The following is a 21,716-nucleotide window of genomic DNA, read 5'->3' on the forward strand; positions in this document are numbered from 1 at the left end:
TTTGGCGTAACTGGAGGCGGGGCATCGAGCGAATATCAACAAAACCATATGATCTCCTTACGGCCCAGCTATTGGCTACGTGCACCACACCTCCAGTAGTTGATTGGTCAGCGGCTAAAAACTGTCAATCAAACGGCAATATCAGCTGCAAAGTTGCTGGGTTAAAGGTTATGTCTATATTGCGCACCGAGTTTTCTTTGTTTTTCCAACAGCTAAATTGGATAGTTTATCATTATTTATACTCGCAAATGATTGACATTTTAATATTTTATAGCTTCATAGCGAAAAATGTAACAGAAATTAAGTAGGACATTTCACATTCAATTCGTTCAAGATCAAATTCGACGACGTGTTACCGTGTTACAAGAAATAGGTCAATCGGTGTTGATGTTGATGCTGACATACATTTAGCTTCCCCCTGTCGAAGGATATTTGAATGATTTACAAAATCCTCCAAAATTAACCGGCAGGTAGAAACTAATTACTTTCTACTTTAAGTAATCGATATGATGTAGATAAAGTAAATATTGAATATATTTTATCAACTGGGTTGATATAGATATATATTTTATGTTTACCGACATCGTATTATATAAAATGCGGCGGGAGGGATTTCGATAACCTGCAAAGCCAGTCACATGGAGGTCATCAAGTCATCAACATATCCCAGAATGCATGTTAACAAATGGCTACGGCCATGAAGCCTGTTAACTTTTGGGATAGTTTGTCCGTTACTGTGGAAATACTAAGCGTTATTTTATTTGTTAATATTGTTTATGATGGCATTCACGTAGTGGCACATGAACTGCAAGGTTTGACGTGTTTAGAAAGCTTTATAAAAAGCTGACATATTCTAGAACTAGTAGAAGGGTTTCTTTTTCCGTTTTTATCCATAATAATTAAATAAATGTGGTTATGTTTGTTTTGTTTAACGACACCACAAGAGTGCATTGATTGATTGATTAATTAATTATTGGTTATTGAATGTCAAACATTTAATAATTGTGAAAAGTAGTCTTCAGAAGAAATGATCAAAACAAGTTTTCATACGCAGCAAACCGGTCTCGGTGGCGTCGTGGCAGGCCATCGGTCTACAGGCTGGTAGGTACTGGGTTCGGATCCCAGTCGAGGCATGGGATTTTTAATCCAGATACCGACTCCAAACCTTCAGTGAGTGCTCCGCAAGGCTCAATGGGTAGGTGTAAACCACTTGCACCGACCAGTGATCCATAACTGGTTCAACAAAGGCCATGGTTTGTGCTGTCCTGCCTGTGGGAAGCGCAAATAAAAGATCCCTTGCTGCCAATCGGAAGAGTATCCCATGTAGTGGCGACCTCTCAAAATCTGTGTGGTCCTTAACCATATGTCTGACGCCATATAACCGTAAATAAAATGTGTTGAGTGCGTCGTTAAATAAAACACTTCTTTCTTTCTTTCATAAGCAGCAAGGGCTCTTTTATATATGTATTTTCCAACGGACATGACAGCACATGTAATGATGTATGGCAAGCTGCAAGGCAATATTACCATCATGTCTTTTGATATATTATATATCAGTCATAGAACACTGGGTAGGCTGGGAATGGATCCACCATACTCCTTAGGCATGCACTGTGGGATTGTCATTCTACCTGCATAGCAGTAGCATGTATCCAATTGCTGTGATCACATCAAGCTACGGTGACAGAGTGATCGTATGGGGTGCTTGGGTTGCAGGATTGAATATCATCAATGGATCCATTGTCTTTTATTCTCAGTCTCAACCAGCGCTCGACAACTAATCTAATATGTACATCATGCTTTACTCATTTTATGCATGTACATGTAAGTCTGATTCAGACTACTCAAATGCCATGTTGTATTCTCAGTTCTGTCTGACAAAGTACCTATAAAAGATCAGGACTCGAACTTAAGAATTTGTCTCCCACGGCAATTTTTAAAAGAAGGAACGAAATGTTTCATTTAACGATTCACTCAATACATTTTATTTACAGTTATATGGCATCACACATATGGTTAAGAACCACACAGATGTAGAGAGAGGAAACCCGCTCTCGCCACTTCATGGGCTACTCTTTTCGATTAGCAGCAAGGGATCTTTTATATACACCATCCCTCAGACAGGATAGTACATACCACAGCCTTTGTTACACCAGTTGTGGAGCACTGGCTGGAACGAGAAATAGCCCAATGGGGCAACTGACAGGGATTGATCCAAAATCGACTGTGCATCAAGCGAGCACTTTACCACTGGGTTATATCCCGCCCTATTGTTTTGAAAGAAATGCCATGGGTGAAAAGGTCCACCAATGGCAATTTTGAGCCTGCCAATGCCGATTTTTTTTATTGAAGTGACTTTTGCAGCAAATAAACTTGACTGATAGGTTATTTTTCGGTATGTAGACATATTTCAAAAGTTTGTTTTGTTTAACGACAGCACTAGAGCACATTGATTGATCATTCTTCAGCTATTGGATGTCAAACATTTGGTAATTCCGACTCGTAGTCATCATGGAAACCCACTACATCTTTCCTAATGCAGCAAGAGCTCTTTTTATATGCGGGGTGGGATGTAGCCCAGTGGTAAAGCACTTGCTTGATGCTTGATCGGTTTGGGATCGATCCCAATCGGTGAGCTCATTGGGCTGTTTCTCGTTCCAGCCAGTGCACCACTACTGGTATATCAAAGACCGTGGTATTTGCTATCCTGTCTGTGGGAAAGTGCATATAAAAGATCCCTTGCGGGTTTCCTCTGATGACTATGTGTCAGAATTACCAAATGTTTGACATCCAATAGCCAATAATTAATTAATCACTGTGCTCTTGTGATGTCATTAAACAAAACCTGTTTTTTTTCTTTTATATGCACTTAATTGTGCTTATGTTAAATACCGGTATTGGCAGATAAAGTACATGAGGACTGAGGTGTAAACATTAAGGAGCTTTACCGACGACACAATTGTGCCGTCTGTGATGCTCTCTACCTACAACAATTTATATCTTAATGACGGCAGTTGCCATCAGTGTCGACGTTAAGTTCGAGCCCTGAAAGATTACTCATCTCATTGGCCATGGTATGAGCTGTCATGTCTACCATATAAGCACAATATGAGTCGGGGTGGGTGGGGTGGGGGTGGGGGAGTTGTTTAACAACACCACTGGAGCACATTGCTTAATTAATCATTGGCTGCTGGATGTCAAACGTTTGGTAATTCTGACTCTTAGTCATCAGAGGAAACCCACTACATTTTTTTCTTATGAAGCAATGGATCTTTTATATGCACTTTCCCACAGACAGGATAGCACATACCACAACCTTTGTTCAGTTGTGGTACACTGGTTGGAACGAGGAAAAACCCCAATCAGTTGAATGGATCCACCGAGGTGGTTTGATCCTGTGACACAAGCACCTCAAGCGTACACTCAACTGACTGAGCTAAATCTTGCCCCCCACAATATGGGATGTCTAGACAGTAACCACAAGCACACAAGTACTTTAATTTTTTTTTAAAAACGAAACTTGGAACTTAAAAATGCATTCTAATTAACAACACCATTTAAGCACATTGATTTATTAATCATCGGCTATTGGATGTCAAACATTTGATAATTCAGACATATAGTCTTAGAGAGGAAACCAGCTACATTTTTCCGTCAGTAGCAAGGGATCTTTTATATGCACCATCCCACAGACTAGGATATCACATACCACAGCTACGTCGGCTCCAAATGTAACAGAAAAATCAGCCTCCACTGAGCAGATTCAAACCACAGCCTCTCAGTATGACAGTCCAGCACTCTACCAACTGAGCCAATAGATAAATTACCATTAGCTACTGCCAGTAGGAGAAGTTTATACCTACACTACTACGGATATACCAGTCGTGGTTCACTGGCTGGAACGAGAAATAGCCCAGTGGGCCCACCAACAGGGATCGATCCTAGACCGACTGTGCATCAAGTGAGCACTTTACCTCTGGGTTAAGTCCTGCCCTCACTTGAAGGATAAATACATGTAGTTCTTGCTTGGACGGCCACATACACGTATCGATCGGGGATGTAGCAAGTATTGGGATGTTACATGTACTAGTGTGTATATATTAAAATAATATTTTTGTTTGTATAGGGACTAAGGATGGAACATAGCCCAGTGGTAAAATGCTCACTAGGTGCATGGTCGGTCTAGGATTGATCCACTTCAGTGGGCCCATTGGGCTATTTCTCACTCTAGCCAGTGCATCACCACTGGTATATCAACAGTCATGGTATGTGCTATCTTGTCTGTGGGATGGTGCATATAAAAGATCCCTTGCTACTAATGGAAAAATGTAGTAGGTTTTCTCTCTAGATAACAGGGCTCAAACTTAACGGCGGCACCAAAAGCAATTGCCGTCGTTGAGATATAAATTGCCATAGGTAGCGAGCATCACCGATGGCACTTTTGTGCTGTCGATAAAGCTCCTCAACAATGGTGTACATTATCTGCTAATATTTAACATTTGCACATTTAAAAGATGTCTACATATCACAAGATAGTCTTTCAGTCAGGTTTATTTGCTGCAAAAAAATTGCCATAGACAGGCTCAAAATTGCCATTGGTGGTAGTGATTTCCCTAGAAATTTCGTAAGGCATGGTAGACCAAACACTTTTGGGGCATTTTCACCATTTTCAGGGCACTTGTTTTTAATTAAAAATACACAAAAATTAATTGAAATAAACATTAATGTAATTTACGTGCTTGCTTTAATAAATGAATGGCAAAAGATATAAAAGGCATATTTTATTAATTAATAGTACCTTTTTTGGGTGTTTTATAAAGGCAATTTTAGAATTAATTAGTAAAAAAGGCTTTGTTTAATCTCAGTGTGCTGCATGGTGCTGATTAAGGCAAGATGGTGCTAGACTATTGAGGCATGGTGCTGCACCATGCTAAAACAAGCTAGGGAAAACACTAGGTGGACTGTTTAACCCATGGCAATTCTTTTAAAAATTGCTGTGGGAGACATATTTTTAAGTTCGAGCCCTTGGATAAAACAATATGTCAAATTACCAAATGTTTGACATCCAATAGAAGATGATTAATAAATCAATGGTCTCTAGTGGTGTCGATAAACAAAACAAACTTTTTAACTAAGGGATCAGTCTTACTCAACTCTAGTTTTAGGAGAGAGCTGAGGCAGGGCTAACTCTGCCACTCGCCAAATTCGCCAGTTGTGAATTTTAAGAACGATTGGTGAATTTTATTTTGATTTGGTGAAAAAAAATTGTGTGATAGTTGACATTTTGTTGGGAAATAGATTTAGGTTTTGAAATAATTTGGCAAAATTTTCTGACAACCCAGAGCTATCCCTGCAATGTTTGGCATTGCTTTAAAATATTTTAAATAAAAAAGTTTGCCCCCTTACCCCACACCTCACCCCCTCAATCAATCGGTTCTCAGACAGCTCTAATCTTTAACTGTATTTTGTTTTAGGCGGGTTTCTTCTCTGTCGCCACTGTGGATATGATGTCGCCAGCTCATCTCACATTCTGTCGGTCCCAAGCAAGCTCGCCCACCGACAGCGAAATGATACGATTGCTCAAAATAAAGGTGTTCTTATTCAACTTTTCAAAAATCCTCAAGGTAAGTGAAAGAAATATATGCGGTATATCTTCGCCTATAAGTCATATGTTTAAGCAGACCTTGCCTTTTAAGGTGAGCTGGTGCGATCGCGCTCGTACAGCGCACATAATTTCAGTCAGGCGAGTGAGAAAAATAACACATGTTACACTTAACAAACAGCGCACGTAAAATAATTTTGTATATTGATTGCCACTATTTACTTTATGTAGCTGATAGAAAGATTGGTTTAATAATACCAGAATTTTTTTTTACGAGAACGATAGCGTCCATGCAAGATTTTAATATATGACTGGTACTTATCTTTGCTATACAAATCGGAAAACACAGGTTTAATAGACATCTTTGAAGACGTACCAATCCGATCAAAACTTCTTTGCCTATTTAATTTATTATTAATTAGAAACAGTCCACTTTTTTAAAGTAATAGGTCACAACGTCTGATAAGGATAACTCAATTATACTGTTCATATAATTATGACAAAAAGAGAAAAGGGATTGAATTAAATAGTGGCTTCTGTAGCCTACACAAATGAACTCGTTACGGAAATGAGCGAAGTCAGTAAAATTGTCTCGATTAGTTCATAACTGTTAGTCCACAAAGATTACGTTAGGTCCTGAAAATGTCAATCATGTAATTTTATACTTTGGGTTTTTTGTTTTTTTAAAGAAATGAAATTTAAACAGAATAATAAAAAGAAGGAAAAGAAATGATAATAGGTTTGTAGGAATAAGCCTAGGTATTTTTTTTACGTCTATTATTTTTCTCTTTTTTTCTCTTTAAAAAAAAAAATCAAATAAAACTTCATTTAAATATTTGTATTTCAGCTAGAGGTTAATGAATACGCATATGTTATTTAGATATGTATATCAGACCTGTCAACCTTTAGTCAAGAGAAAGCAGGAGGTGTGTGTTGAAAAAGCAGGAGATTTTGTCAAAAAGCAGGAGATTTTTTTAATTCACACAATTTAACCCAAAATCGCAAGATTTAAAAAAAAACATTATTACAATAAGTTATATGAATACTATATAATGTCATATATACTTCTTAACCTTAGATCTTGGCATAAAAAAAATAAAAATAAAAATATTAAAAACTTCTTTTTTTTAAAGTTTAAATATTATGATTTAATACATATTTTAAAAAATTATAATATTTTATCCAAAAATGTTAAGAACATGAACAAGAAATAAAAAATTTAATTAGTACTTACGGTATTACACTTACAGCCTTACACTTACAGTTTACAGGGTGCGTTACTTGTACCAAAGACAATTTTATATAAATCTTATAAATTGATATTCAGTTGTTACTATAATGAGGAACGGTGGCGGGTACTTATTTAAAATCATTATAATGATGCAATAAACATTATTTTCATTAATCATAAGTAAAACCTCATTGGACATCGCAAATATACCGGATTATACCCATTTCCGTGAGTAACTTTATGTCAATGTCAGACAACATTTTTTTTGTACAAAAATAATTAATAATTTCTTGAAGAGTACCCGTATAACCAACATTTTACTGCACAAACATACAAAATTAACTGACACAAGTATGTTTATACAGCTAATTGGTCTTTTCGTTGTCTTGCTGTGACATGTGATTTTAACATGCATCGTGTGTATCGCTGTCAACTCGGAGACTGGCAGTTCAGATTCGTTGCATTATTCTTAGTTGCATTATGTAATCCAGTGGGAGACTTTTGCATTCAGAGGTGTTATTAGAACTAAAATAGTTTTATTTTTTATATATGCAACACTGAATGTCAATACACAGCCTGTTGAATTAGCGGCAACACACTTCGTAGCCACTACGATGACAACAAACATTATAATAAGCTCATTTTTATAAACTCTCATGTGCTTTTTTAACAATATAAATAGGCTATCCCACAATTCTCACTTCGGCAAAGGTTAAACAGTCGGGACAATTCGGCCTGTTACATTCTCAGAAACCGAAAGTAGTCGACATTTTCCGAATGAGAAAAAAAAGGTAGAGTTACTTCCCTTATGTTATTTTGACAAAAGAGGATCGATTTTTTTTTTATGCTTACAAAAATGTCATTTAACAGGAGAAACTGTCTCCCGCACAGGGGAAAGGAGATTTGATCAAATACCGGGAGACTCCCGCGGAATCCGGGAGGGTTGACAGGTCTGATGTATATATGTACACACTATAGTAACAGTAAGTAATGGTCATTTCCGATTATTTAATTTTTGTTTCGTTTGTTAGAAAGTCACAGACTATGTGACTGGAACATGATTTGATGTGCAGTACTTTGTAGCATATTGACCAATCAGAGCTATCGGGGTCAGATTATTTTTACTCTTGGAATTCTGCACGCACACGCTGGTCTACTTGACAACTTATTACGCATTGATGATGGTGTCTAAAATTATGGGGTTTTTATTATATATATTTATTATGGCATCCCACGTTTGGAATCAAATCCTTTGTAATGACAGATTTTTTTCAGAGTTTGTATATTTTGTTATAAACAATATTGGGGCCGTTCTAGATCAATGACGTAACGTCGTCAGAGCCATTCGTATCTTGTAGCGGTAGGTCAAATGACGTGTTACAGAATGTTGAGGGAGGGAGACTGGTTGCATAATTGTTGAATTAAAAATGCCACGGGAATGTCAATGTCCCAACTAACACTATCAATTGAAGTAATTGTAGGCCTACGTTTAATGAGTTATTTAAAAAAAATGTTTTAATAATATGAATCAGTAGTGCACACCTGAGATGCTTGGTTCGTTGTTCATGAACCACCACCTCCTCGGAACCAACGGTTTTTTCCAATTTTCCCATTCCAACTATCCTAATCACATTCGTTGTACTTAATAATGAAATTCAAGACAACTTGATTCCTATATTAGCTGCACGTTCATCAAACCATCTAACACTGAAAAGGTATATATATATAATTGTGAGCATCAAATTATCTGAATAGCACATATTGTAAAATTTAAGTGGTCTGCATCAGTGTATACATGTCAAAATTATATTTCTATTGTACCACTTCTGAAACTTTTTAATAAACTGTAACTCCATTCCTGAAAAGGAAAAGAAGTCAGACTACACTAAGGAACCAAACAACATAAAATTGAAGAAAACATTATTGGTTTATTGGTTCATTTTTGCGACATATGTCTCTGTATTTACATGTACCAGTACCAATTACTTCATAAATTAATAAATGCTTGGTTTTCACTCGCCTTAGCAGTTTGAGGAGTGCGATTTTTCACTCGCCTAAGCATTTTGAGGTGTGCGATTTTTCACTCACCTAAGCATTTTGAGGTGTGCGATTTTTCACTCACCTAAGCATTTTGAGGTGTGCGATTTTTCACTCGCCTTTGTTTTTCTAAAGGCAAGGACTGTTTAAGTACATATTTAGACTTTACTGAATGACATCTTACGAGATGTAGCCCAGTGGTAAAGCGTTCGCTTGATGTGTGATCAGTTTGGGATCGATCCCCGTCAGTGGGCCCATTAGGCTATTTCTCGATCAAGCCAGTGCACCACGACTGGTACATCAAAGGCGGTGGTATGTGCTATCCTGTCTATGGGATGGTGCATATAAAAGATCCCTTGCTGCTATTGGAAAAGAGTAGCCCATGAAGTGGCAACAGCAGGTTTCCTCCCTCAGTATCTATGTAGTCCTTATCCATATGTCTGACGCTATATATCCGAAAATAAAATGTGTTGAGTGAGTTGTTAAGTAAACCATGACATCTTTTAGTATATTTATTTGTCCAACCGGAGGGGACTATATAGCTATATAGGTTTCATTTCCGTACTGTCTGTCTGTCTGTCCATCTGTTCCGAGGGCTAGACGATTTCTACATATGTGTGACCTCATAACTCATGTTTTACAACGATTGACGTTATAACTCATGGTTTTCAGAATTCTGTTTGCCATTTCACGTTGTAAGAATTATTTTAAAATTATTTAAACAAATTAATATTTTCAACTTTATATTTATTGGTAAGTTGTTACATTTTTATGTCTTTGCATGAGGTGGACTATATTTTTCCTGCGTATGATTAAATGAGTTTGTTACTGTAATTAAATGGGCAAGAAAAAGAATCAATCACCGTTGTGAGGTATAGATAGGCAATTCCAATCCTCGGGACACAATGTGTTTGTAAGGGCCTCGGTAAACCTCGGCCCTCACAAAAACATTTTGTCCCTTGGTTTGGAATTGCCGTATCTATACCTCACAACGGTGATAGATTCTATTAAGTCGTACTCTCAGAATGCTTGTTTTTACTTATTATTATTTCATTTCTTATTTTATTGAGAGAGAGAGAGAGAGAGAGAGAGAGAGAGAGAGAGAGAGAGAGAGAGAGAGAGAGAGAGAGAGAGAGAGAGAGAGAGAGATGTTACTAGCAAAGTTACGGAATAAAAATTGTATTAGGCTAGCCTTTGCAGACATGGTGAATGAAAGCAAGTAGACATTGGGGGCAGACTGTCAAGGGGGAAAAGCAAAGTTTCTAGGGGGTTCGGGGGTATGCTCCCCCATCAAAGTTTGAAAACGAGATAACCTGAAATGGAATTTCCTGCATTCTACAAGTAAAATTTGTCTCTGCCTTAAGATTTACTATCAATAATACATATGTACTATGTAGTTGTGATTCACAATTATTGGACTCTTATTTATCATCCATTAAAGGCTTTTGGAGGAGATATTGCTGACACTATAATTTGCGATATCTCCTGCCATAGTCTCCTAGGAGGTATCGCTTCCTTTGTTACGTCACTGTGTATGTTCCAGCGCTAAGCCAATCATTGGTGACATCACACTACTGTTCTGCTAGTTAACGAGTCTACCACTGCCAAATATAGTGACATTGTTTACAATTGCAAATGAAAAGAATGATAATGGATGATAAAAAGAATACCACCCCTGTGTCTTGTAATATTTTAATTTATCAGCACTTGTTGATAAAAGTATAAAAATCCTCAGCAAGCCTCGGAATTTCATACTTTTATTTCAACTCGTGCTGATAAATTATGATATCACAAGACACTTGGAGAGTATCCTCCATCTCTACTCATCTTTATTAATTTTGTTGAGAATATATAACATTTATTTATTTTTATATTTTACAGAAACATATTTTGAAGTGATAGCTTCATCACAAGCAGAGGTTAAAATAGTAGGCAACGTAAGTACATGTACATATATAATACTGAGCAGCAAAACATAAATGTAAATATTAAAGGGACATTCCTGAGTTTGCTGCATTGTAAGATAATATTTTAGGAAATAAAATGAAATTTAACCTAGTAAATATATTAGAACGATCAGAAACATGTTTAATATACAGCCACTAATATTTTATGCAGAAAAATATATTTGATATGTAATTACAATTGTTAAAAAGTCTCTGTTAGTTGATAACATCTTAAAAATTGCAGCAAACTCAGGAATGTCCCTTTAATTTTGTTTTCTTAATTTATTTAAAATATTCAGTTTCAATCCAGTTAGTTTTTGTGGACCCATTAAAACTATTGATGTCTTGTGAACATTTAGGATAATTTTTAGTCTTTATTTACCAAAATAATTGTATACAGTGAAGAAAAATAAATATATACTAAAATATTTGCAATTCTTTTGTTGTTCAGTGCTCATTAGAATAAGTTCAGTTGTAATTACCTGCACTCATGAACCACTGTCATAACTGTGCTGATATCGGGCCTGAGTTCACGCAAGAACAAGCAGAAAAACGTCTGCTAGACTGGTTTTAAAAAGTTTGTTTTGTTTAACGATACCACTAGAGCACATCGATTAATTAATCCTAGGCTATTGGGATTTTTTAGCATTTGTTAATTTTTACATGTAGTCATAGAGAGGAAACCTGACTAAAATGTTTACATTACTAGCATGGGATCTTTTATATGCATCATCCTACAAAAAGGATAGCACATACCACGACCTTCGGTATACTAGTTGTGGTGCACTGGCTAGAGCAATGTTAATTACTAAAGTAGCAGCTCTTGTTTCAGTACATGTGTATGTTTATTTTAATTTAATTTCATGCTTCGTGCTGTTTTAGAATACAGGCAAATTAAAACATGTATTTCCCATTAGGCCCACTTTCCATTAGTGCAAATGCCTTGCACAACTTTATTGATAAAGTGGGTGGGACGTAGTCCATTGGTAAAGCACTCACTTGAGGCGTGGTCGGTTTAGGATCGATCCCCATCAGTGGGCCCATTGGGTTATTTCTCATTCCAGCCAGGGCATCACGACTGGTATATCAAAGGCCATGGTATGTGCTATTCTGTCTGTGGGATGGTGCACATAAATGAGCTCTTGCTACTAACGGAAAAATATAGCAGGTGTTTTCCCTAAGACTATATGTCAAAATTAATAAATGTTTGACATATCTAATAGCCGATGTTTAATAAATCAGTGTGCTCTAGTAGTGTCGTTAAACTTTATAAACAATTTTTATTGATACAATGCATATAAACAGTACCTTTCCACATATATGATTTGACACAAGGGCATTCAGCATACTGGGAAAAAGGTTCTTTGGATGAGCAATTTTTCCATTCACAAATGTTTAACACCTGGGAAAAACTTGTTTTTCTGTAATAATGGTTATGGTAGATAACAACCAATAATTATGTTACATGATAATGAGTAACAGACTTTCAGTTTCAGCATTTTGTCAATAATATGCTAGTGACACATTACCGAAAACAAGTAGTATGCATGTAAATTAGATTTTATATCAATGAAGTTAAAAAAAGAAAAGAATTTAAAACAAATTGACAGCCACACTTATTTAGAACAGATAAAATCATATAAATAGTGTTTAAAAGGGTTTTTTAAAGTGTCATATTTACTGGGTATATTCATACCACTCACTTACCCTCAGTTTCAGCAGCCCCTTCATACCATACTGTATGTATTTTCCAGCGGCCCCTCCATACCATACTGTATGCATTTTCCAGCGGCCCCTCCATACCATACTGTGTGTATTTTCCAGCAGCCCCTCCATACCATAATGTGTGTATTTTCCAGCAGCCCCTCCATACCATAATGTGTGTATTTTCCAGCAGCCCCTCCATACCATAATGTGTGTATTTTCCAGCAGCCCCTCCATACCATACTGTGTGTATTTTCCAGCAGCCCCTCCATACCATGATGTGTGTATTTTCCAGCAGCCCCTCCATACCATGATGTGTGTATTTTCCAGCAGTCCCTCTATTATATATAATGTGTGTATTTTCCAGCAGTCCCTCTATTATATATAATGTGTGTATTTTCCAGCAGTCCCTCTATTATATATAATGTGTGTATTTTCCAGCAGTCCCTCTATTATATATAATGTGTGTATTTTCCAGCAGCCCTCTATTATGTATAATGTGTGTATTTTCCAGCAGCCCTCTATTATGTATAATGTGTGTATTTTCCAGCAGCCCTCTATTATGTATAATGTGTGTATTTTCCAGCAGCCCTCTATTATGTATAATGTGTGTATTTTCCAGCAGCCCTCCATTATATTTAATGTGTGTATTTTCCAGCAGTCCCTCTATTAAGTATAATGTGTGTATTTTCCAGCAGCCCTCTATTAAGTATAATGTGTATATTTTCTAGGCCTATTCAGAAGACAGCTGGTTTCCAGGCTACCGGTGGACAATCTGTGTTTGTCCTCGGTGCAACAATCACTTAGGCTGGTTAGTCCTGTATTTCTTTTGTTGTTTTAAGTTAAAAATATGATGAGGTATAACTCCAATTCACTCCACAATACTCTACACACCATACCACTCCATATCAATATACTCCATACCACTCCATATCACCCCACTCCATATCACACCACTCCATATCACACCACTCAATATCACACTACTCCATATCACACCACTCCATATCATACCACTCCATATCACATCATATCACACCACTCCATATCACACCACTCACTATCACACTACTCCACATCACCCCACTCCATATCACCCCACTCCATATCACACCACTCCATATCACCCCACTCCATATCATACCACTCCATATCACACCATATCACCCCACTCCATACCACTTCATACCACTGTACTTCATTGCACTCCATACCACTCCATGTCACCCCACTCCATATCACTCCACTCAATATCACTCCACTCAATATCACTCCACTAAATACCACTCCATATCACACCACTCCATACCACTCCATTTCACACCACTCCATATCACACACCACACCACTCCATATCACATCACTTATACCACTCCATATCACACCACTCTGTACCATTCCATACCACTCTACCACTCCATTGCACCACATCCCACTCCAAACCATCCACTCCATACCATCCATTCAAATCCAGTCCACTCCACTCAATATCTGTTCACTCCAGTCCATTCCATTCCCTCCCTTAATATGATTAATGTGCTCTAGTGGTGTTGCTAAACAAAACAAACCTTATGTCCTCCCCATGTCTCCCAGGGCTAATAGCTATAGTACAATTTATTTTTAATCATACATTTCTGATCTTTGTCCTTTCTTTAGACAAACTTCAACAGTTACAATGTGTTTCTTATCTAAAGCAGTAACAAGTAAGAAGAAATGTTTTATTAACAAAGCTCTTAATGCATTTTTATATGCCCATCTATGGTGGGTCTTATTGTAGTATGGTGTTGTCCATCCGTCCGTCCGTCCATCCATCTGTTAACGTTTTATTGTCTGGACCATATCTTGAATACAGATACATACAGGACCATCAAACCTCACATGTAGAAACAACTTGGGATGGCAGTGTGTCACGTACTATTACTAGGTCACTGTGACCTAATTTTCACAGTCTATTGCACATAACAGTAAATCCTTGTCCAGACTATATCTTGCATACAGATGCATACAGAACCTTCTAACCTCACATGTAGGAACTTGGCATGGCGGTGTGTGGCATACTATTACTAGGTCACTGTGACCTACTTTTCACAGTCTACTGCACATAACAGCAAATCCTTGTCCTGATCGTATCTTGCATACAGATGTGTTCGGGACCATCAAACCACATGTAGCAACAACTTGGGATGGTGTTTGGTCCAAATCAAACTGTTCATCCATCCCATTACACAAATTTCATATAATTAGACTTGAATCATACCTGTAACATATTCATTAATATAGATATGGTTTTCCATCAAACTCCTGATAGGCATATCATGTACCTCACTGGTACTCTTGTTAATTAGGGTTATATGGCACAGGGTATATGATTGATAACCATACAGATAATAAGAGAGGAAACCTGCTGCTACTATGCCAAAGACTATTCTTTTCGATAAGCAGCAAGGGATCTTTTATGTGCACCATCCTACAGATAGGATAGTACATGCCATGGCCTTTCTTACACCAGTTGTGGAGCACTGGCTTAAACAATAAATAGCCCATTTGGCCCACTGACAGGGATCGATCCTAGACCTACCATGCATCAAAGGAACACTTTACCACTGGTCTACATCCCGCCCTTTCACATCTAACAAAATGCTGAGTGTGCAGTTAAAGGGACATACCCTAGTTTTTAAACACTAAAGTATATTTTTTACTATTAAAGCCGTTTTTGATCACTGAAATCATACTTAACTTAGATTTTATGGTTTAGATTATCAGTTTCCATATATTCGAAGTGTCTTTGTTCATCCTGGTGCTTTTAATATCTTAAAATGCATTTCTCATATTTTTAAAAATGCATGTGCGTCTGAGAAGTAACAGTTATGGAGTCGAGTTTTAGTCTATTTTTAGAGGGTATTTCACCATTTCAAAGTCACTTTATCCAAGTGTGTTACAAGTTTGTAGATTAACTGAACTTAGTGTTAATGTTCACGGGTTGAAACTAGGGTATGTCCCTTTAAAACAATGTGCAGGGGTGTTGTAATAATAAATATTCCTTTGTTTGGTTGCAGGGTGTTTGATACAGCAGAACCAGAAAGGAAGCCGGCATCATTTGTGGGTTTAATTCTTAATAACCTGCTTCATGAAACAGGTAGGCCTATTTTCCAAACAGGTACACAAGAAAACGCAGGGTTTTAGATAAAAAGGTATGCCGAAAATATGTATGCCGAAAATAAACATGCCCAAATTAAGTATGCCCAAATTAAGTACAGATATTGCTAACCTCAAAACTCATCGCCTCAAAATCAATGGAACGTTAAGATATAATTAGATTAAAATATATTTACATGTACAGTAAAGTACGCTTATAACGAACTGCAAGGGACCAGCTTCATTGGTTCGTTATAACAGTAGTTCGTTGTACACATTTGCAGAAGTTGGTAATTTTTATTCCGAAAGTCGGCCATTTTGAATTTTGAACTCAATATAATAGTAAAAAAAATAAAAAATGCCTTGGTGATTATAAGACATTTATAAAAAATATATAAGTAATAAATAAATACAACAAAACATTACTGAAAGATCACATCAAAAGAGTTTAGTGAATTACATGTACCTAATCACGTTTCATCACGTAATCACTAATCGTGGTTTGTTTACTTAGCGTTGGACGCATAACTTCTAATGCCGAGTCAATGTCCGCAATGCTGTCAAATACTGGCAATCGAATATCTCCTTTGCTCTGAAAAAACAGTCTGACTGTCTCGAGTGCCTTGTGCGTTTCAACTGCTGTGGGCGTTGGCTGTTCGGGTGGCTCCTGTGTATCGTCCTCTGGTTCAGAATCACTGTGGCCGTCTCGTTTTCCGATAATCTCTGAAACGATGTCGTCATCTGTCAGCTGTTCGGTGATTACAACTTGCTCGTCTGCAGTGAGATAATCTTCCAGAGTGACACCATCTGGCACCATCCCATTAATTACCGCTGATTAATATCATTGTATATATATATTGAGTTGAACGTGTCAGACTGTTTTTGGAGTACGGTTGATCTCACGGCTCAGCTGTCCGTTAACACTGATTGGTTTGATACGTAACGGTTCCGGTATAATTAGTGACTTAATCCCTTAATTGATACCTGTTCCCAAGTCCAGACAAACAAAAGTTATTTAGGCTGTTGTTTTAGTGCGGTCGTGCGGTCGATCCCACGGCTTTGTAGCGTTTTACACTGATTGGTTTGATACGTAATGCTTCCGGTATTCACGGTTCGTTATGTAAACACTTATTTACACTGGAATTAACTATTTGGGACCACAAAATTGGTTCGTTTTAACAGTTAATTCGCTATACATAGTTCGTTCTGTACATTAAAATGTATTACTAATATATAGGGGAGAAAATCGGGACTTTACAATCAGTTCGTTCTAACCGGTAGTTTGTTATAAGCGTGTTCGTTCTAAACGTACTTTACTGTACAGTGTAATCTCTCAAAACCAGACCCTCTGTAAACCGGAATTCCCCCCCAAACTGGACATTTTTCATGGTCCTTTTTTAATTCAAAAAAACTCAGTACAGAAATTAACCTTTCTAAACCGGACACCTCTTAAAACCGGACATTTTACTTGGTCCCGAAGGTGTTCGGTTTGGAGGGTTTTATTGTACCTTGAAAAGCATTTCCGAATATGTACATCTCTTTATCGGCTGTTACTAACATTACTGTACAAAAAAAGATCTTGATGTGCTCTGAGCAGACATAAAACTCTGTTGTGTCCATATTAGTGAGACCTAAAGCCCTGGACACCCAGCCAATGGTCCTATTGGGCTATTTTTCTATCCAGCAAGTTCACCATGACTGGTATATCAAAGGCTGTGGTATGTGCTATCCTGTCTATGGGAAGGTTTATATAAAAGATATCTTGCTACTAATAGAAAAAATGTAGCAAGTTTCCTCTCTGTGACTATATATGTCAAAATTACCACATGTTTTCTATACTAACAATTATTGTTTCCAAATTGTTGTGCAAAATATTGTTTTCAACATGTCTTTATTAGTTAGATGTACAAATATAGCTTTTGATCACTTATTTTGTAAGGTGGTGAATTAGGAGTCCCCAATCCTAACACTACCAATGTATTTTGGGGCAATAAACAATTTTAAAAAAAACACAAAAAAACTTTGACATCCAGCAGCCAATGATTAATAAATCAATCAATGTGCTCTAGTGGTGTCATTAAACAAAAGAAACGTCTTCTAAAACCCAGGAAGAGGTGGGGATAATTGTCATTGAAAAACATTTAAAACGTTTAGGTCATCAGAAATAGATACACAATTGTTACCTAGGGAACCATTTATATTTCATCATTTCATTTCATTTCAACTTATTTCCATGCTTATACATGTATTCCAATTAAGGTTCAAGCTCGCTGTCCTGGGCACACACCTCAGCTATCTGGGCTGTCTGTCCAGGACAGTGGGTTAGTTGGTTAGTGAGAGAGAAGAGGGTGTAGTGGTCTTACACCTTCCCATTGAGTCATTAAAACTCGCTCTGGGTGGGAGCCGGTACTGGGCTGCGAACCCTGTACCTACCAGCCTTATGTCGGATGGTTTAACTGCTAGTAGCAGGATATGACTTTGCTCTATCCATCATCATATTCTGTCAATAGAAATGGTGGATGCAGGATAAATTGAGATTTACGGTAGCAAAATGTCATTTTCAACTGGCCTGGTGTGGTGTATCTTCAATGTACATGTAATATACAATAACTCAGTCTTCTTATTCTTTTGTAACATCGTGGACAGATCAAACATAGTTTAGTAAGGTGGCTCAGTCTTCTTAATCCATTTTTTAATCTCTGTGTTTTTTAGCTTTTTAATTTTTTTTTTTTATTATTGGTCATAAATATTGGTGAATTGGGTCGGGAGCATAGTTGAGTGGTAAAGCACTAGCTTGATGCACGGTCCACTTAGAATCGATTCATGTCGATGGTCCTATTGGGTTGTTTCTCACTCCACCAAGACTGGTACATCAAAGGCCATGGTATGTGCTTTCCTGTCTGTGGGAGTTTCTCATGATGATTGTATCGCAGAATTACCAAATGTTTGACATCCAATAGCAATGATTAATTAATCAATGTGATCTAGTGTTATCGTTAAACAAACTTAAATATAGCTGACTCAGTCTTCTTAAGCGTTTTGTTTATAATATAAACAAATAGCTCAAGAAGACTGAGTCACTAATATAATACTATATATAATGTACCGTAGTTGAAGTTTGGTTTGTTTAACGACACCACAAGAGTACACTGATTTATTCATCAACAGCTATTGGATGTCAAACATTTGATTATTCTGACATAGTCTCAGAGAGAAAACCTGCTTAATTTTTCCATTAGTAGCAAGTGATCACCATCCCATAGACAGGATAGCACATACCACGGCCTTAGATATACCAGTCATGGTTCACAGGATGGAATGAGAATTAGCCCAATCGGCCCCTGACAGGAATTGATCCCAGACCGACTGCACATCAGGTGAGTGCTTTACCACTCTTTTTGTAAGACTATAATATTGTCAAAATTACCAACTGTTTGCCACCCAGTAGCCAATGATTAAGTGTGCTCCAGTGGTGTGGTTAAACAAAGCAATCTTTAACATTTAACCTTCAATATTTACTTTAACATTTAACCTTCAATATTTACTTTAACATTTAACCTTCAATATTTACTTTAACATTTAACCTTCAATATTTACTTTTAGATGTCTTTTTTTTTTTTTCAGAAGCAGAATCTATTATAGCAGCACCGAAAGCCTATGCCAGTTGACAAGCTGTGGACATAGTGTGTAATGGTGTTTTTAATGACAACGCAGGGGATGCAGAATGTACTCGCCCGCTTGCCAAATGCAAGTGAAAATTCTGATGGACGAGTTAAAAAATGAAACTACCAGTCCAACAGGCGATCTGTCTGTTTTTCTGACTGACTGGTGGTGTTTTGGTGTGTATGTATGTGTGTGTGTGTGTGCATGCATGCGTGTGTGTGTGTGCGTGCATGCATGCGTGTGTGTGTGTGTGTTCGTGCATGCACACATTGAATCCACGACTCTGGGCATGAGTTGACCTGTACCCCCATTTCAATGGTTAGGGTTAGGCTTAGGGTCAATCTTTAGAGCCTTTGATATAGAGGGATACGGGTTGGACTCTTTCCAATAAAAATGTATTTATTTGTCCATCAAGGTTTGGGTCTTGATTTCATTTGCCACTTGATGTTGATCACTTACCAAGTGTCTTTATTCATGTTTTTGTCAATATATCATAATATTGTTAAAACAATAATATATTGTTCTACAGGCTGGCAGACTACTAAAAAATTCTGGCGGGCTAGTAAATTTTAGTTGGTTCTGGTCTGGCGGGCTAGTGAAGTATTTTCCACTTCTGCACCCCTGCAACGAGTTACATAATGCTGCGCTAGACTGTCTCGATATTATTTTATAATGATGTACTCACGGTAAAAGACATTGCATTGTCATGTCACTTTATTACCACTGTCCATTGAAGTGGGTTGGATTTAGTGCAGTCTGTAGAACGCTTACCATAGCTGCTTGGGTTGTAAGTTCGAGTCTTTTCAGTGAACCAATTGTTGTTAACCATCCCAACCAGTGCCACACACCTGGTATATATCAAAAGCTGTGGTATGTGCTGTTCTGTCTGTAGAATGGTGCTTATAAAAGATCTCTTGCCAATAATGGAAAAATGGAAGAAGAAAGGAAATGGTTTATTTAACGACAGACTTATTACATACAATTAAGGACCACACAGATATTGAAAGAGGAAACGCACTGTTGCCACTTCATGAGCTACTCTTTTCTTAGAGAGGAAGCCCTCTATATTTTCCGATTAGTAGCAAGGGATCTTTTATATGCACCATCCCTTAGACAGGATAGCACATACCACGACCTTTGTTGTACCAATCGTGGTGCACTGGCTGGAACGAGAAGAAAAAATGGAAGACTACATGTTTGACATTCAATAGGTGATGATTAATTTAAAATCATTGTGCTCTAGTGGTGGTGTAAAACGAAACAAACTTTCATAGGCCTGTAGGAATGATATAGTAGGGGGCATAAATTCTAGTGAGGGGGCCATGGTATCTAGTGTGTGGGAGGGGTTGGGGGTACAAGCTACCTTTTTATTTTTATGTATATAGGGCATAATATCTAGTGATGGGACCATCGTCTCTAGTGTGGGGACACAAGCCACCTTTTTTATTTTGATGTATATAGTGCAAGGCAAAAACAAAATTCCCTGTTCCTATGGGCTTGTTTTATATCAAGTTGAAGTTGAAAAACGCCTTTCTGAGTAGGGTCTCCACGAGTACTCGGGCATGGGTCGAGTCTAGCAGGACTCGAGTCCATTCACAGGACTCTGAGTAACCCATACAAGTAAGACAATGAAGAGCTTTAATTTCAGCCATAACTAATCAGCTATACAAGTTACACAATAATTATATGATCATGCGCTAGTTTCTCGTTTTAACCTGGCCGTCAGTCCGTCCGTCACAATACTGAACGTATCAACCGGTTTCTAAATGCGATACAATGGCATCATTTGGCATTCATGTTCAGCGCTGGAATTAAGATAAATAATGCTATTTTACTGTATTCCGTAGTCTCATTGTTATCTAGTGTAAGTTTTGGGTATTCGGGTCCAGGTCGAGTTTGACCCACGAGTACTCGAGTCCAATATTTTGGACTCATGGAGGCCCTATTTCTGAGCACACCTCAGCGATCTGAACTCTCCAGGACATAGATTAAAGGTCCTATGTCAAAATTGATTCTACAATATTTTGTTATGTCTTCATGTGTTTGTAATAAATAATCGATCCCATATGGGCAGGTGTATGTGAAGTGGGGAGTGGGGGAGGCAACCCACACTTTGTATGTCTACATATTGGTTTTGTAATGCAATTTACCCAAAAAAAACTGATTGATGAGGACACACTGGTTGTTAAGTTTAGTTGTCATGTTTTTTGAAGACTACTAAAACAAAATGTAACTTAAAATTGTACCTGTTCGTCTAAAGTGATAAATAAAGATGAGGTATATATGCTATACCATTGATCATTTCATTGCTCATTGAGTGACCGGCCTCGGTGGCGAGGTGGCAGGCCATCGGTCTACAGGCTGGTAGGTACTGGGTTCGGATCCCAGTCGAGGCATG

General features: G+C 37.5%; 1 protein-coding gene across 1 annotated transcript; it reads left to right on the top strand.

Annotated features, from left to right (window-relative positions):
• The first annotated feature begins 667 nt into the window (after window positions 1-667).
• LOC121377132 (protein cereblon-like) lies at window positions 668-20,268 on the top strand. The gene is made up of 6 exons (XM_041505018.1): window positions 668-812; window positions 5,475-5,624; window positions 10,752-10,807; window positions 13,252-13,331; window positions 15,577-15,656; window positions 19,280-20,268. The coding sequence occupies exons 1-6, from the start codon at window positions 686-688 to the stop codon at window positions 19,321-19,323; spliced, it is 537 nt and encodes a 178-aa protein (XP_041360952.1). The 5' UTR covers window positions 668-685; the 3' UTR covers window positions 19,324-20,268.
• Window positions 20,269-21,716: the final 1,448 nt, after the last annotated feature.

This window comes from Gigantopelta aegis, chromosome 7, assembly GCF_016097555.1.
Source record: "Gigantopelta aegis isolate Gae_Host chromosome 7, Gae_host_genome, whole genome shotgun sequence".
NCBI lineage: Eukaryota > Metazoa > Mollusca > Gastropoda > Neomphalida > Peltospiridae > Gigantopelta > Gigantopelta aegis.